Raw genomic sequence first — 19,018 nt, 5'->3', positions numbered from 1 at the left:
CATCGCACTTTCGCCTTCGCAACTTCGCACTCTCGCACCTCGACCACGTCGAAAGTGCGAAGGTCGAAGTGGCCCCATCGGAACACCATAAAAAAGGGCAGGCATAGATAGAAATCAGACAGAACTTTTAAAGATCGACTTGACATCAGCAACCATTGTTTTATAGAACTTATTGAACAGCAATTTAATATACAATCTGATCTATGGAAAAATTCGAGTTTAAATAAAACGCAATCTAGCCCAAAATATAGCCCGATATTGACCTCAGACGACTGCTTGTTTAGATTAAAGTGGAATATTTACATTCTACTGTGTTTTTCCATTAAATTCCGTGATGTTTAAATGCCTCTAAATGCAACAAGTAGTCAAAGGTCAAATTGACGAGTTTTATTATGACGTCACAAACGTTGAACGCTGTAAACTGCAACGTCACAAGCGAAAATCAAAGTTCACGCTTATGGCTGTTACTGTGGCTCTTCCATTAATATTAACTTACCCTTAGGATAAGATAGGAATTTTAAGGTATGAATCACATTTGCAGACAAGGCAAGAAGTTAAAAAAAATGTAAATATAAGCATTAAATCATGATTTTTTGAAGTATACACTCTCATAACTGCAGCGGTGTGTGCATACAGATTTTCATAACGCGCTAACGCGCGTTACTCAATTTGTATGCACACATCGCTGCAGTTATGAGAGTGTATACTTCAAAAAATCATGATTCAATGCTATAATGAACCTAATCTCCTCCTCGAATCAATTTTTTTCATTTCTTCAAAACATTAGTTTCTAACCTTTACAAGGCCTAAATTCAACAAAATATGAAGTTGTTCGTTTGAAATGTTTACTTTAACGAATAGGAAATGTCTATTGTACGTCAAGGCCTACACAAAAAGGTTCTATCTTAATTTTAACGATATTTAAATAAATATTTAACAGAATTTCTTGAAAATGAATAGGGGTTTTCCTTTATCATACTTATGAAGTGTACGAGGTTTGATAAACATGCACGAGAGGGTTTTCTTTTAATCTTACTCACAAGGCTGATCTAAACACACAAACATACACACACGCACACACACACACAAACATACACACACGCACAGACACAGAAATATGCAGACACACAAAAATACACACACGCACAACAGCGATGCTATATCTCCTTTGCAACAAGTTGCGCGAGGGGATAATAATACATGTTGATAAATTTGTATATTTAGAGACAGTGGTCAGTGCTAAAATCTTTCACAAAAAGATAAAAAAAAAACGACTAGCAAAGGCACAAAGAGCCTTTTACAAATTAAACACTCACTTGATATCAATATATCATATCAGGAAAACAAAGATCAAATTATATCGAACAGGAATGTAAAGTCAATGTTTTTGTATGGAAGCGAATGTTGGGGGTAAGAACGAAAGACATGAGATCACTATCCAATTTCCAATTTCCACCATAGCTGCGTCCGTCAAATCTGCAAAATTTATTGGTCAAATACAATATCAAATGAAAATCTACTTAATATGACCAAATTAAAAAACATCATCGATGAGATAAAACAAAGGAGATTCAGATGGCTAGGGCATGTCTTGAACATGGAAGGAGCACCAATTCCCAAAGTCGCCATCAGGTGGACACCACCATGGAAAAGACCAAGGGGAAGGCCAAAACAGCGTGGCGCAGAACGGTGAAACGTGAACGTAAGGAGCTTCACATGACTTGGGCAGAGGCTAAATCCCTGGCCAAGAAGAGAACCGAGTGGCGAAGTCTTGTGTTGACAACATGCTCCTCCTGGAGCAAAGAGAATAGGCAGGTATATACGACACAGATGCAACACAATCCAACAAAATACTCCTCAAGTTCCTCAAGGTATGTTGGCTTCTTTGTATGATTGTTGTATATCTTAAGAAATTAAATAAATCATTACTGATATTTACAATTAATTAGAGAATGTCAAAGTTTTACGTTAAGAAAAAAGGAGGAACAAGTAATAACCTTGCATTTCTCTGACTTTTAATTCTTAGTAAAAACTGTATTACAAATTGCAATAATTCCAGACACGCTTACATCTGCTTCATCGACTCTCTTGCCTCCTTCTCCTGATGCATAAAGTATGGACCAAATTGTAAGGGTGGTGATTTCAACAAAATCCGAGAAAGCCAAGTTCTATACTACTGATGGCCGAAAACACGAAATGACTGATTTGTTGATATCAGCATTGCTGATAGTTTGATGTTGGGATGTCAATGTTTGATGCCTCCTCATTCCTTCTTATTAACAATTTGCCGAAAGATTTTAATGATGATTTGAGGAAAAATATCAAAAATATATTTTTTATTGTGTTTATGTGTCATTGGTTATGAATTTATGACGAGGGTTGATTCAACTAAAAAAAAAACAATTTTTAAAAAAAATTATCAAAAAATTTAAAACTGTTTTGAGAATATAATATATTTACTATAATTCCTACTCTTAAAAACATCGGCAAAGAGCCAGGAAATATTCTTGGTAAATTTCTATTTAAGAACGCAGAGATGATCTGAATTTATTTACTTAATAAGACTATCAATCAAATACAGTGACACAGAGATAAACACTGGAGAAAACTCGTAATTATTGTTCGAATTCAAAGAACATTCTTTCTATACCCACTAAAGGAGATAATTTTATTTTTCGTTTTTATTATGACGTAGTTATTGTGTGATTTAAAATTCTTTTCAACTTTTGAGTACCCTTCTACAGATAAAATTCGACTTGTTTCAGCATTTAGCAAAGAAACTAATTAAAAAACGGCCGCATGGCCATTTACTGTATGGAGGGTAATCGTGTTCAAAAATCCAGACATGTAATCTTGTAAATCCGAATATGCAATCGTGTTGATGTGTGAGCCTGAGCATGAATATGTGTAATTCTGATCGTGTAACCTATAAAACTCGGGCATAAACACGTGTAAGATTTGACTCAGTTCCTTCACATGATGCCATTTTGCAACTTTATTGTTTACATTAGTTAATTAAACCTTCAACTTTGCACACTTTCAATCCGTAGTTTCTGCATTTGTAACTTCAGGCTCGGCAATAGCACATCTGACATGATACAAATTGACAAATGTAAAGTCTACAAGTTTGTCGAATTTTGACATGACCTTATATGGAAACAGTGACGTCACTGATAGAAAAAGGCTAGCTGCAGGTAAAGGCATGCCGTAATCGCCGGAATAGGGACGGAATAAATAAAAAAGATAAATATTAGGTAAGCCTATAATCATATTATCTCTGGATAACAACATTTCACAGAGTATTATTTTTCGGAAAATTAAATTATGAGATTGGTGTACATTTAATCAAGAGAATGTATAAAAGATGCAAGTAAAGAATTCGATCGGCTTCAGATATCCTCTTAGAACTGAAAAAAATTACATTTAATGACTTTGTTCGAATACACGTGTATAAAGATATATACGCATTTTTATTCATAGGCGTCTGAACCGGGAGGGGGGGCTGGGGGGGGGGGACTTAGCCCCCCCCACCCACATTTTTGCCAAGTTAGACCTAACCATTAGGAACATAGCAACAAGGAGGATTCAACCCCCCACCCCACCCTACTTTTTCCTCGCAACAAACAAAATTGTTCCTTAAAAGACCTTAAAGAGAATGATAATTATTAATAGTTTATTGAAAATTAGAGTCATAGTAGGTATACTAGCCCCCCCCCCCCCCACCACCACCACCACCACCACGGATTAGGAATTTCATGATTTGGGGGGACAAAATTGGACAGGTAAGATTGGAGTTATTGGTATACCCTCCCCCACGGATTAGAATTTTCATAAGGAATTCTTGTCAATATTTTTCATGATTAGTTTAGCCCCCCCCTTCAATTTGCCTCCGACGCCACTGTTATTAGAGTGCATGCAACAAATTGTTAAAGTATAGGCCTCCAAATCTATATCCATATCTCCAAATGCATCCTTATCGCTTCCAAAAAGGTTGTGACAAGACCCCCCCCCCCACGCGAAAAATTACACGAGGTCCGTCAGCTGAGTTGCAAAGTTATCGTGAAATTAAAATGTGTATAAATTATTGTAAGAATTGTTTCTTTGCATTGTCGGCAATATATAGGGAAAAAAGCCTATCATGAAGGTAAAAATTGACATTTTTAAAAAATTATCTTAAGCAATTATTACGGGATTGAGTATGACGTCCTGAATGTCGGTTCAATACAGACTCACTTTGTGAAGTTGGCTGATAAAAATTTTCTGGAGAGCTAGTATAATACAGCTTTACAGCCACTTGTGAACTAGCTGCAGGTCTGTAGCTCCCTGTTTAAAAATACAGATGGACGATCTTTGAGCTACAGTGCTTCCCATAGTAAAACTTCAATTTACGGCGCACAAAAATTATGCGCTAGTTTTTTTTTTTTATTATTATTGAAGATTGTGTTATTATTTATCTTTCACTTACACAACAACAAAAAGTATAAATACACGTTAAGTAACATAAATTTTTCCGCAAAAATTACACAATCCTTGCAGGTCGTTTATTCTAACTAATTCAGAAAAATAACAAGAGTAAAAATGGGATACTCTATATGCAATGTTTTTGCCCAAAAATGACTAAGTTCAACAGCTGATATTTTTATAGATTATCAGAAATCAAAATCTTAGCAATTTGCATACTTTTGATATATACGTATAAATGATCTGCAAAAGAACAACTTCCTATCTTGAAAACTGTTCGAGGAGTTATCGATACAATAAGGGTACCTTTTTGACAGCCACTCGCCCGTCTGCAATTTTTACTATTTCAATAATCGGAAACCCGGTTAAAATTTCACTCTCGAAATTCTTAGAATTCAGAAGCAATGGAGTTACATGGGACCTCATGGCGGTCTTTGAACCCCATGCCGCTCAAAATATATTTACCCCCTTAGGAAATTTCTTGATCCGTCTCATTTCTAGAAAAGAGTACGCATTTACTTATATTCCAGTTTAAATAACATGTCAATTTTTTTTAGAGATATAAGATATTAGGCATTTCCTTTTATAATACCATAAGAATTATATTACGGAAATTAGCGCATTCGTCACATCGGCAACGATTTTTTTTCTACATGAACCTCTTCCTGTTTGGTCCAGTTTCAATCATACCTCAATTTTTTTTTCTGAAGATAATACCAGTGTTTTCGATAGAAAAGGTGTCGTTCATTAAAAGCTTATTGCAACAGTTTAGCTGAATATTATGTTTATTTTTCGTTCATTCATTCCGGTCCGGCGGTTACGGCATGCCTTTTCCCGCAGCAAGGCAGTTGCCATATAAGGTCATGTCAAAATTCGACAAACTTGTAGACTTTACATTTGTCAATTTGTATCATGTCAGATGTGCTTTTGCCAAGCCTGAAGTTACAAACGCAGAAACTACGGATTGAAAGTGTGCAAAGTTGAAGGTTTAATTAACTAATGTAAACAATAAAGTTGCAAAATGTGCATCATGCGAAGGAACTGAGTCAAATCTTACACGTGTTTATGCCCGAGTTTTATAGGTTACACGATTAGAATTACACATATTCTTGCTCAGGCTCACACATCAACACGATTACATATTCGGATTAACAAGTTTACATGTCTGGATTTTTGAACACGATTACCCTCCATATTACTGAAGGCATATACCAGTATGCAATATGCTGTTCGGGCCACACTTTGTACGTCTTTGATATATTGAAGCAGAATGTGGAATATTTTGTATGTTAGTCTTCATAAATGGCCAATAAGGTGTATGACATAATTTGCATAAGCTCTTATTTAAGTCTAAGGCTGAGAATCAAACTGCAAACAAAAGACGGTTTGATGCACATATTTTATCGATTAATCAGCGTGTTTGAAAACTCCAGATGCCAAATTTACTTCTGTAAGCAACATATAGATTTGATATTTGGGTATCACACTTTGTTAAAACAATCTTTTGCTATCTTACTACAAAAAAAAATTGATTTTAATTAGTGATTGTCTCAACACTTAAAAAAGAAATACTAACCTCAACCCACCCAGCCCTCCCCTTAAAAAAACCTCACCCTTCTTTAAGGCACATTTTGGAAGGTACATTTATTGCATAATTTATATGTTTACAATGAATTTGATACAGACATAATTTCAGAAATTTACGTGCGTTGGCGTTTTATCGTGAATTTGTACTGTGGCTTACATCTGAAATTGGATTGACACAAATGCTCATTTTGTTTGAACAAAAGAACTGCTCTTGTTTAACTGAATTGTTTATTATATCAACGCAGGATAATTTAAACGAATTTATTTTCATTTCTCTCTTTGCATTGTCCATATAAAGTAAAATTGTTCGTAGAAAAAATGTCTGCTAAGAGAAAAAGGGGAAAAAATCGATGATTGACTTTTTTAGAGATATATTAAATTCATGTAACTAACAAGCATCATTTAGTCGAAGAAAAAGTACTCCGTAGAACGCTGGTTTAAGTCTAAAGTTAGAAAAACATCCGAGACTTTTTAATACGGTCATAAGCGTTAAGATGGTTCTCAAGTTTCATCTCCTACTTTTATGCATTGTGTGTTCTGGAGCCGTTGAACAAATTCTTTGGACAATGGTGAAAGAAATGAATGATATAAATTATAACCTTCATGTAGTACACCAAAGAGAGCATACCCGGTGTTTAGAATGCGGCACAAGGGCTAAAATGATGAACGGAAAAGCATTTTCTTGCCATAATGACGATCAGTTGTGTTCGGTTCATTATAAATGCCTTCTAAAATTTAACCTTTTAACCGGAACTTGGATAACAAAAGTAGGATGGAGACATTTTTGCAATAGTAAGGGAACGTTTACACGATCTGTAAATTCGTTTTGAAAATTTTATTTATTTTTATGAGTTTCTTAAATGTGTTTGCAGATGGGGTTTTCCTTTAACATCTACGATTTGAATAGTTGGATATTGCTACATATAAATGTGTGATAATTTGCATTTTTCCCCTCTTGATCATGTCTTTAAAGTTATTATCATAATTTATATTATTTCTTACACAATGAATATAATATGTAAATCACCATACGAATAATCTATCACAATACAAGTTCAAACTTTTAATAAAGGATCTCAAACAATTAGATGTTCAATGTATGTAAAATAACGATAATTGCAAATAGTTTCAAACAAATACAGCAAAGAAAAGACATCATTGTTAATTTTAATAAACCCTGGACCAATCTTTTAATGATGAAAAAACAACATTTAAATTGAGACATTATTAGCTAACGTAACATTTCTTCTTTAACAGATACAGAAGTAACAGCGCCAACAACTTGGATTGACATTGGGCCTCTGTTATTAGGCAGACTGTCCATACAGTTCTCCGTGAAAGCATCTAATGATGCCTACTTCGGTCTGTCTTCCGGTAATACAACAACCTTTCCTGGCTACTGGATTATTTTGGAAGGATTTTCAAAGGACCTGAATTGTATAAGAGATGGATTTGTTGCCGGTACCTGCTACTCCCAACACATCGGATCGTATCTCTCACCCAGGGAGTTCGTCCGGTATTGGGTCCAGTGGGATCATGGGAATGTCTGTGTCGGCATCGGAAAAGCGGTTGGAAGCTCAAAAATCATGGAACATCAGTTTCCAACTGCTTATCCTATCAGCAACGTACTTCTTAGAAACGGACAATAGATAATTTATCTCTAAGAACATTTATATCCCATGCAATATTTTGTTAAAAGAACTCCACTAAAGTTAACATTCAATTTATCTGCACAACCTTGGTGGTTATAGGACCGACGTCATCCAAAATTAAACATTCAATGCATAAATGTTTGCGATAATTTATGCGATTTATTATGATTCATTTACTTGTGAAGTCTGAATAAATATGATTCTTCACAATTTTTGATTTTTATTTTCATCGTCAAAAGAAAGCTCTAATACTTTAAAACTCATTTGTTTGCTAAGAGATTCCGATCATGTTTATTCATACCCGAAAAATTAAAATGGTTTTGCCTATTTATTCATGATTACTTTATTTTTATAATATTTATTTATTTATTCCTTATGAAAAGAATAATCCTCCTTATACTGTATTAACAAAGAATGATTGATGATTAAAAGTAATATGAAATCGGGAATGGTGCTAAAAATCAGACAAAATACATCTGTATGTGGCGGGGAAATACTAGCGTAACATTGCAATGGCTAATTATGAAAACTCAGGAAAAGAACCTCGGTGATAACCGATATATTCTGGTTGAGCTCGGGCTAACAAATCTTGTAACAATATCGTAAACTTCAGAACTGTGGAACGCCATCGAAGAAAGAACAAAGCTTAAAGAGAAAGTATTTAATACCAAGTCAGCACGAAAAAGAGAGCAACTCAAACAATAATATGATGAGAAAGACAAGTTAAGATTAAGAAACAATTCAATGAGAATCTCGAAGACAACCGAAGGTTCTGGGCGAATTAGGGTTATCAAATCTTGTAAGAATATCCTAAACTGTAGAACACAATCGTAGAAGGAATAACGCTCAAAAAGAGAGTATTAAGCACCAAGTCTGCCCGAAAAAAAAACCGGAACTTAAACATTAATATGAAGAAAGACAAGTTATAAAACAAACCAGGAATGAGAAACGAAATGTCATCGATCAATTTGTGAATAATTTAATTCTGGTTGTTACGCGCTTTCTGATTGGCTAAAAAAATTGTTTTATATCGTATAAAGAATGTTGCCTACGTCATAGTAAGACTAACGTCAAAAACGTATCAATACGCCTGACGTTACGTTTGAATTTTGTACAATTTGATGTCAATTTAAAGTTCAAATGATCGTTTTTATCTACAATGAAGAGTAGAAAAATTTAATTATAAGCAATGAATTCAATATTTATTAGTTTTATACGATATAAAATGGTTTGAAACAGTTTACGCTTTTTTATAAACCGCTTCGCGGTTTATAAAGCGTAAACTGCCCCAAACCATTTTATATCGTATAAAACAAATAAATATTGAATTCATTCCTTAAATAAAACAGAAAATGGTGCCCGGAGAGGAGGCCTGAATACCTTACATAAAATAACCAAGGAATTATGTGGCAAAACAAATCAAGTACAACCTGTGAAAAATACCAATGGTAAAATCATTATAAAGGAGTGAGAACAGGCAACAAGATGGCTAGAACACTTCAAAGAGGTCTTAAACAGACCGGAACCAGCAATTTATTAAAAGGCATAGACAACAGACTAACCTCAATTTCATTACAGATCTTCAAAAAAAAAAAATAATAATAACGGAAGGCATCATATCCTTGAAATCAGGAAAAAAAGCAGGCATAGATAGAATTCAGGCAGAACTCTTAAATATCGACTTGACATCAGCAACCATTGCTTTATAAAACTTAGTGAACAGCAAAATAATATACAGTCTGCTCTATGAAAAAGTTTAAACGAGTTTAAATAACACGCAATCTCCACCCCCACCCCTCTTTTTTTTTTTTTAAATAGTAGCGTATCCACAGCGATTAAAATAAAATGAATTCCCGAATAATAGTATTGACGATATTCATCAAAGTCTCTTCCAAATTATAACCCTGTTCTTCTCTTGGGATTTCCGGAAACATAGCCCGAAATTCGGCTCAGACGGCTACTTCTTTAGATTAAATGGGGATGAACTTAATCTCCTCCTCGAATTATTTTTTTTTCATTTCTTCAAAACATTTGTTTCTAGCCTTTACAAGGGCTAAATGCAACAAAATATCAAGTTGTTGGTTTGAACTGTTTACTTTAACGAATAGGGAATGTCTATTGTACGTCAAGGCCTACATAAAAAAAGTTCTAATTTAATTTTAACGATATTTAATAAATAATTAACAGAATTCCTTGAAAATGAATAAGGTTTTTCTTTTAATCATGCCTATGTAGTGTACGAGGTTTGAAAAACATGCACGAGAGGGTTTTCTTTTCATCTTACTCACAAGGCTGATCTAAACACACAAACATACACACACGCACAGACACATACACACACACACAGACACACAAACATACACACACGCACAGACACACAAACATACACACACGCACAGACACAGAAATATGCACACACGCACAGACACACAAACATACACACACGCACAACAAAGAGCATTTTACAAATGAAACACTCACTTGAAATCAAAATATTATATCAGGAAAACAAAGATCAAATTATATAGAACAGGAATGTAAAGTCAATATTTTTTGTATGGAAGCGAGTGTGTGTGTGTGTGGGGGGGGGGGGGGGGGGGTAGGAACGAAAGACATGAGATCCCTATCCAATTTTCACCAGAGATGCGTCCGTCAAATCTGCAAAATATATTGGTCAAATACAATATTAAAATGAAAATCTACTTAATATGACCAACTAAAAAAAAAAATCATCGATGAGATAAAACAAAGAAGATTCAGATGGCTAGGGCATGTCTTCAACATTGAAGGAGCACGAATTCCCAAAGTCGCCATCAGGTGGACACCACCATGGAAAAGACCAAGGGGAAGGCCAAAACAGCGTGGCGCAGAACGGTGAAACGTGAACGTAAGGAGCTTCACATGACTTGAGGAGAGGCTAAGTCCCTGGCCAAGAAGAGAGCCGAGTGGCGAAGTCTTGTGTTGACGTCATGCTCCTCCTGGAGCAAAGAGAATAGGCAGGTATATACGACAGAGATGCAACACAATCCAACAAAATACTCCTCAAGTTCCTCAAGGTCTGTTGGATTCTTTGTATGATTGTTGTATATCTTAAGAAATTAAATAAATCATTACTGATATTTACAATTAATTAGAGAATGTCAAAGTCGTTTTGAACAATTTACGTTAAGAAAAAAGGAGGAACAATTAAAACCTTGCATTTCTCTAACTTTTAATTCGTAGTAAAAACTGTATTACAAATTGCAATAATTCCAGAAACGCTTACATCTGCTTCATCGACTCTCTTGCCTCCTTCTCCTGATGCATAAAGTATGGACCAAATTGTAAGGGTGGTGATTTCAACAAAATCCGAGAAAGCCAAGTTCTATACTACTGATGGCCGAAAACACGAAATGACTGATTTGTTGATATCAGCATTGCTGATAGATTTGATGTTGGGATGTCAATGTTTGATGCCTCCTCACTCCTTCTTATTAACAATTTGCCGAAAGATTTTAATGATGATTTGAGGAAAAATATCAAAAATATATTTGTTATTGTGTTTATGTGTCATTGGTTATGAATTTATGACGAGGGTTGATTCAACTTAAAGAACAATTTTTTAAAAAAATAATCAAAAAATTTAAAAATGTTTTGAGAATATAATATATTTACTGTAATTCCTACTCTTAAAAACATCAGCAAAGAGCCAGCGAATTTTCTTGGTAAATTTCTATTTAAGAACGCAGAGATGATCTGAATTTATTTACTTAATAAGACTATCAATCAAATACAGTGACACAGAGATAAACACTGGAGAAAACTGGTAATTATTGTTGGAATTCAAAGAACATTCTTTCTATACCCACTGAAGGAGATAATTTTATTTTTCGTTTTTATTATGACGTAGTTATTGTGTGATTTAAAATTCTTTTCAACTTTTGAGTACCCTTCTACAGATAAAATTCGACTTGTTTCAGCATTTAGCAAAGAAACTAATTAAAAAACGGTCGCATGGCCATCTACTGAAGGCATATAGCGGTATGCAATATGCTGTTCGGGCCACACTTTGAACGTCTTTGATATATTGAAGCAGAATTTGGAATATTTTGTATGTTAGTCTTCTTAAATGGCCAATAAGGTGTATGACATAATTTGCATAAGCTCTTATTTAAGTCTAAGGCTGAGAATCAAACTGCAAACAAAAGACGGTTTGATGCACATATTTTATCGATTAATCAGCGTGTTTGAAAACTCCAGATTCCAAATTTACTTGTGTAAGCAACATATAGATTTGATATTTGGGAATCAAACTTTGTTAAAACAATCTTTTGCTATCTTACTACAGAAAAATTGATTTTAATTAGTGATTGTCTCAACACTTAAAAAAAGAATACTAACCTCAACTCACCCAGCCCTCCCCCTAAAAAAAACCTCACCCTTCTATAAGGCACATTTTGGAAGGTACATTTATTGCATAATTTATGTTTACATTGAATTTGATACAGACATAATTTCAGAAATATACGTGCGTTGGCGTTTTATTGTGAATTTGTACTGTGGCTTACATCTGAAATTGGATTGACACAAATGCTCATTTTGTTTGAACAAAAGAACTGCTCTTGTTTAACTGAATTGTTTATTATATCAACGCAGGATAATTTAAACGAATTTATTTTTATTTTTCTCTTTGCATTGTCCATATAAAGTAAAATTGTTCGTAGAATAAATGTCTGCTAAGAGAAAAAGGGGGAAAAATCGATGATTGACTTTGTTTAGAGATATATTAAATTCATGTAACTAACAAGCATCATTTAGTCGAAGAAAAAGTACTCCGTAGAACGCTGGTTTAAGTCTAAAGTTAGAAAAACATCCGAGACTTTTTAATACGGTCATAAGCGTTAAGATGGTTCTAAAGTTTCATCTTCTTTTTTTATGCATTGTGTGTTCTGGAGCCGTTGAACAAATTCTTTGGACAATGGTTAAAGAAATGAATGATATAAATTCTAACCTTTATGTAGTACGCCAAAGAGAGAATACCCGGTGCTTAGAATGCGGCACAAGGGCTAAAATGATGAACGGACAAGCATTTTCTTGCCATAATGACGATCAGTTGTGTTCGGTTCATTATAAATGCCTTCTAAAATTTAACCTTATCACCGGAACCTGGATAACAGAAGTAGGATGGAAACATTTCTGCAATAGTAAGGAAACGTTTTTGCGATCTGTAAATTCCTTTTGAAAATTTTATCTATTTTTATTAGTTTCTTAAATGTGTTTGCAGATGGGGTTTTCCTTTGACTTCCGCCATTTGAATAGTTGGATATGGCAACATACATGATTGTATATATGCATGATTTTGCATTTACTTTCCTCTCGGTTGCGTCTTTAAAGTTATTATCATAATTTATATTATTTTTTACACAATAAATTCTCATACGAATAATCTATCTTAAGAAAAGTCCAAACCTTTAATCAAAGATCTCAAACATTTAGGTGTTTAATGTATGTTAAATAACGATATTTGCAAACAGTTTCAAACAAATACAGCGAAGACAACATTGTTGATTTAAATAAACCTTGGATAAATCCTTTAATAATGAACAAAAAACATTTAAATTGAGACATAATTGTCTAACGTAACATATCTTCTTTTACAGATATACACGTAACAGCGCCAACAACTTGGATTGACATAGGGCCTCTGTTATTAGGCAGACGGTCTATACAGTTCTCCGTAAAAGTATCTAATGATGCCTACTTCGGTCTGTCTTCCGGTAACACAACAGCCTTTCCTGGCTACTGGATTATTTTGGAAGGATTTTCAATGGACCTCAATTGTATGAGAGATGGGTTTGTTTCCGGTACCTGCTACTCCCAACACATCGGATCGTATCTCTCACCCAGGGAGTTCGTCCGGTATTGGGTTCAGTGGGATCATGGAAATATCCTTGTCGGAATCGGGGAAGCGGTTGGAAGCTCAAAAATCATGGAACATCAGTTTCCAAATGCTTATCCTATCAGCAACGTACTTCTTAGAAACGGACAATGGATAATTTACCTCTAAGAACATTCATATCCCATGCAATATTTTGTTAAAAGAACTCCACTAAAGTTAACATTCCATTTGTCTGCACAACCTTGGTGGGTTATAGGACCGACGTCATCCAAAATTAAACATTCAATGCATAAATGTTTGCGATTATATATACGATTTATTATGATTCATTTACTTGTGAAGTCTGAATAAATCTGATTCTGCACCATTGTTGATTTTTATTTTGAATTTTATTTTTTATTTTATTTTTAAAACTCTTTTGTTTGCTAAGAGATTCTGATTATATTTATTCATACCCGAAAAATTAAAATGGTTTTGCCTATTAATTCATAATTACTTTATTTTTATAATATATATTTGTTAATCCTGATGAACAGAATACTCTTCCTTATACTGTATTAACAAAGAATGATTGATGAATAAAAGTAATAATTATGTAATCGGGATTGGAGTTAAAAATCAGACAAAATACATGTGTATGTGGCGGGGAAATATTAGCGTAACATTGCAATGGCTAAAGATGAAAACTCAGGAAAAGAACCTCGGTGATAACCGACGTATTCTGGTTGAACTAGGGCTATCAAATCTTGTAACACTATCGTTAAGTTCAGAACTGTGGAACACCATCGAAGAACGAGCAAAGCTTAAAGAGAAAGTATTTAATACGAAGTTTGCACGAAAAAGAGAGAAACTCAAACAATAATATGATGAGAAAGACAAGTTAAAATTAAGAAACAAATTAAAAAGAATCTCGAAGATAACCGAAAAGTTCTGGGCGAACTCGGGTTATCAAATCTTGTAAAATATCGTGAACTGTAGAACACAGTCGCAGAAAGAACAAAGCTCAAAAAGAGAGTATTAAGCACCAAGTCTGCACGAAAAAGAGAACGGAACTTAAACAATAATATGAAGAGAAAGACAAGTTATGAAACCAACCAGGAATGAGAAACGTAATTTCATCGATCAATTTGTGAATTAAGCATAAAATGGTGCCCAGAGAGGAGGCCTGAATAACTTACTTAAAATAACCAAGCAATAGGAATTATGTGGCAAAACAAATCAAGTACAACCTGTGAAAGATACCAAAAGTAAAATAATTATAACGAAGTGAGAACAGGCAACAAGATGGCTAGAACACTTCAAAGAGGTCTTAAACAGACCGGAGCCAGCCACTTTATTAAAGGGCATAGACAACAGTCTAACCTCAATTTCAATAGAGATCTTCAAACAAAAGACAAAATAACGGAAGCCATCATATCCTTGAAATCAGGAAAAAGAGCAGGCATAGATAGAATTCAGGCAGAACTCTTAAAGATCGACTTGACATCAGCAACCATTGCTTTATAGGACTTATTATGAAAAAGTTTAAACGAGTTTAAATAACACGCAATCTCCACCCCACCCCTCTTTTTTTTAAATAGTAACGTATCCAGAGCAATTAAAATGAAATGAATTCCCGAATAATAGTGTTGACGATATTCCTATCAGTCTCTTATGAATTATAAACCTGCTCTTCTCTTGGGAATTCCGGAAACATAGCCCGAAATTCGGCTCAGACGGCTGCTTGTTTGGATTAAATTGGGATGAATTAATCTCTTGCTCGAATATTTTTATTTATTTCTTCAAAACACTTGTTTCTAACCTTTACAAGGGCTAAATGCAACAAAATATCAAGTTGTCGGTTTGAAATGTTTACTTTAACGAATAGGAAATGTCTATTGTACGTCAAGGCCTACATAAAAAAGTTCTAATTTAATTTTAACGATATTTTAATAAATATTTAACAGAATTCCTTGAAAATGAACAGGGATTTTTCTTTAACCGTGCCTATATAGTGTACGAGGTTTGATAAACATGCACGAGAGGGTTTTCTTTTCATTTTACTTTCAAGGCTGATCTAAACACACAAACATACACACACGCACAGACACACAAACATACACACTCGCACAGACACACAAACATACACACACGCACAGACACAGAAATATGCACACACGCACAGACACACAAACATACACGCACAACAACGATGCTATATCTACTTCGCAACAAGTTGCGCGAGGGGATAATAAAACATGCTGATAAATTTGTAATTTAGAGACAGTGGTAAGTACTAAGATCCTTCACAAAAAGATAACAAAACCGGGGGTAAGAACGAAAGACGTGAGATAACTATCCAATTTCCACTAGAGCTGCGTCCGTCAAATCTGCAAAATATATTGGTCAAATACAATATCAAATGAAAATCTACTTAATATGACTAACTAAAAAAAATCATCGATGAGATAAAACAAAGGAGATTCAGATGGCTAGGGCATGTCTTGAACATGGAAGGAGCACCAATTCCCAAAGTCGCCATCAGGTGAACACCACCATGGAAAAGACCAAGGGGAAGACCAAAACAGCGTGGCGCAGAACGGTGAAACGTGAACGTAAGGAGCTTCACATGACTTGGGGAGAGACTAAGTCCCTGACAAAGAAGAGAGCCGAGTGGCGAGGTCTTGTGTTGACGTCATGCTCCTTCTGGAGCAAAGAGAATAGGCAGGTATATACGACACAAATGCAACACAATCCAACAAAATACTCCTCATGTTCCTCAAGGTCTGTTGGCTTCTTTGTATGATTGTTGTATATCTTAACAAATTAAATAAATCATTACTAATATTTACAGTTAATAAGAGAATGTCAAAGTCGTTTCACAGGATGAATCTCTGCCATTCAATTAATTGAAATGTGACTGAAAGGTAACTGAAAAGTGACTGAATGGCATATTTGTGCCATTCAGTCACCTTTCCAGACCATTCAGTTATCATTTAGTTTACTTAAATGGCAGAGCTTCATCCTGTGTTTTGAACAATTTGCGTTAAGAAAAAAGGAGGAAGTAGTTATAACCTTGCATTTCTCTTACTTTTAATTTTTTGTAAAAACTGTATAACAAATTGCAATAATTTCAGACACGCTTACATCTGCTTCAGCAATTCTCTTGGCGCTTTTTTCTGATGCACCAAGTATGGACCAAATTGCAAAGGTTGTGGTTTCAACAAAATCTGAGAAAGCCAAGTTCTATACTATTGGTGGCTGAAAACACGAAATGACTGATTTGTTGATATTAGAATTGCTGATAGATTTAATGTTGGGATGTCAATGTTTGATGCCTCCTCACTCCTTCTTATTAATAATTTGCCGAAAGATTTTAATGATGATTCGAGGAAAATATCAAAAATATATTTTTCTTGTGTTTATGTGTCATTGATTATTAATTCATGATCAGGATTGATTCATCTTACAAAGAAGCAATTTTTAAAAAAGATAATTAAAAAATTTTAAAAATGTTTTTAGAATATAATATATTTACTGTAACTCCTACTTTTAAAAACATCGAAAAAGAGCCAGCGAATATTCTTTGTAAATTTTTATTACATGTAAAGAACGCAGAGATGATCAGAATTTAGTTACTTAATTAGACTATCAATCAAATACAGTAACCTGGAGATAAACACTTGAGAAAACTCGTAATTATTGTTTGAATTCAAAGAACATTCTTTCTTTACCCACGGAAGGAGATTATTTTATTTTTCATTTTTATTATGACGTAGTTATTTAAGATTTAAAATTCTTTTTCAACTTTATTAGGTTTGTTTGTCCTCAGTAATGTTTTTAATTTTTTCTTTGATGCAGCAATCTTCAAATGAAAAATATTAATATATGAATACTTATCTGTTTTCAAGAAATATTCGTTACAATTTTGAATTAATATAATTGCAAATAGAAATTATCAAAATTTCATACATCGATTTGAACATAAAAGCCGTCTTGTTAAATAACTACGATTTAGGAGAAAACCTGTCAGTCTTTGATTATTTTTTTCATTTAACGTATACTGCAATAACTTAACTTCAAAGTGGGTCAGTTAAATATATTGAAACCGATATTTTAAAATTGGTTGTGCAATAGCGTTTCAACTGGAAATTTGTTTTAAATTTATTGACATTACATAGCCATAACTTCTTGTATTCAAACGACATTTTTAGAGTAAAAATTGTTTTATATTAGATAAATCATTTTTGAAACAAATTCAAAACTTGAAATAACATTACAGGCATTGTGATAGATACATGACAAACATGCAATGTCGATCAATAATTCTGGGGGTGCAAACAATATTTTGAATTCATTGATTAACAGATATATTTCTAATACACAATGATCATTTTTATTGTTTAAACGTCCGTCAACATTACGTAGGCCTAATTCAGAGTTGTATTTAGCCGTAAACAAGTTCTACATCATATTAGTCTCCATGCAGTAAATACGATTTCTTTAACTTCAAACGTGCATTTAAGCTTAATTATGCCTCCTTATTCTCCTACCTGCACTTCAAACAAACTCACAAATGTGTTGAAAATTATATTCTGATCAGAACATATAAACATTCATGTACATCATATCTAGTACATACCAATAATTCAAGTAGAACAAAAATCAAAATACTGTAACTGAAAAAAACATATGTTATTTAAAACCAACTGCAACATATAATATGTAGAGCAGAATATTATACAAGGTAACCTATGCATTCAAACACATAAGTAAATTAGTTATAATGCAAACTGATGGCAGAAGGTGGGGGAATAAGGTCACCAGTTGGTAGGGTTGTTTTAGTCGTCCGCCAACATTACGTAATTTAGAGTTGTATTTAGCCGTAAACAAGTTCTACAACATATCAGTATCCATGCAGTAAATACGATTTCCCTAACTTCAAACGCATTTAAGCTTAATTATTTAGTTTTATAATTTTCAAAACAGTATTACCACATGAATAAGATATATTTTTGACTTTCCTTCCCCTTTAAGATTTAATATATTTTCACTATATGGCCATACTGGCCCCACCCTACCGTCTGAACACATGTTTAAGGGGACATGCATGAATTTCACAATTTAGGTAAAGGGCTTTATGGACATCATGGATGTATTTAGTTTTTCTCAAATATATTTTGGAGTAGAATGAAAGATTTTCTAAGATTGAATACATTTGAAGTATATGGCCATATTGACCCCCAGCTGTAGGGTGATACAACACAAGTGTTCTGAAATAAAAACCAATCAAATTTAATCATACATCACCATGAGCTTAAATAAACATCAATAAAATGTTCAAATAGTTATGCCATTTTAAGGTGTATAGCTGGATGGAGGTTCTTTTTTCCTTCCACAACTAGTTGTGACATTGTTGGTCGTGACGTTATTCTCCACATACACGTGTCTCAATGACACT

At 33.9% G+C, this 19,018-nt stretch overlaps 2 protein-coding genes across 2 annotated transcripts; both read left to right on the top strand.

Moving 5' to 3' along the window:
* Positions 1 to 6,542: 6,542 nt before the first annotated feature.
* Positions 6,543 to 7,697, top strand: LOC128159692 (uncharacterized). The gene is made up of 2 exons (XM_052822867.1): positions 6,543 to 6,840; positions 7,306 to 7,697. The coding sequence occupies exons 1-2, from the start codon at positions 6,543 to 6,545 to the stop codon at positions 7,695 to 7,697; spliced, it is 690 nt and encodes a 229-aa protein (XP_052678827.1).
* A 4,763-nt stretch (positions 7,698 to 12,460) lies between these two features.
* On the top strand, positions 12,461 to 13,863 carry LOC128159691 (uncharacterized). The gene is made up of 2 exons (XM_052822866.1): positions 12,461 to 12,883; positions 13,340 to 13,863. The coding sequence occupies exons 1-2, from the start codon at positions 12,586 to 12,588 to the stop codon at positions 13,744 to 13,746; spliced, it is 705 nt and encodes a 234-aa protein (XP_052678826.1). The 5' UTR covers positions 12,461 to 12,585; the 3' UTR covers positions 13,747 to 13,863.
* The last annotated feature ends 5,155 nt before the right edge of the window (positions 13,864 to 19,018 follow it).

The sequence above is a fragment of the Crassostrea angulata genome, chromosome 8 (assembly GCF_025612915.1).
Source record: "Crassostrea angulata isolate pt1a10 chromosome 8, ASM2561291v2, whole genome shotgun sequence".
In the NCBI taxonomy this organism is placed as follows: domain Eukaryota; kingdom Metazoa; phylum Mollusca; class Bivalvia; order Ostreida; family Ostreidae; genus Magallana; species Magallana angulata.
Note: the sequence above shows the minus strand (reverse complement) of the source record. Positions and strands in the feature narration are given on the sequence as shown.

Excerpts from the sequence above, each read along its gene's own strand:
- LOC128159691 (XM_052822866.1), top strand. The coding sequence starts at position 12,586 with ATGGTTCTAAAGTTTCATCTTCTTTTTTTATGCATTGTGTGTTCTGGA. Across the intron at positions 12,884-13,339 it reads ATGGAAACATTTCTGCAATA|ATATACACGTAACAGCGCCA; the intron begins GTAAGGAAACGT and ends CTTCTTTTACAG.
- LOC128159692 (XM_052822867.1), top strand. The coding sequence starts at position 6,543 with ATGGTTCTCAAGTTTCATCTCCTACTTTTATGCATTGTGTGTTCTGGA. Across the intron at positions 6,841-7,305 it reads ATGGAGACATTTTTGCAATA|ATACAGAAGTAACAGCGCCA; the intron begins GTAAGGGAACGT and ends CTTCTTTAACAG.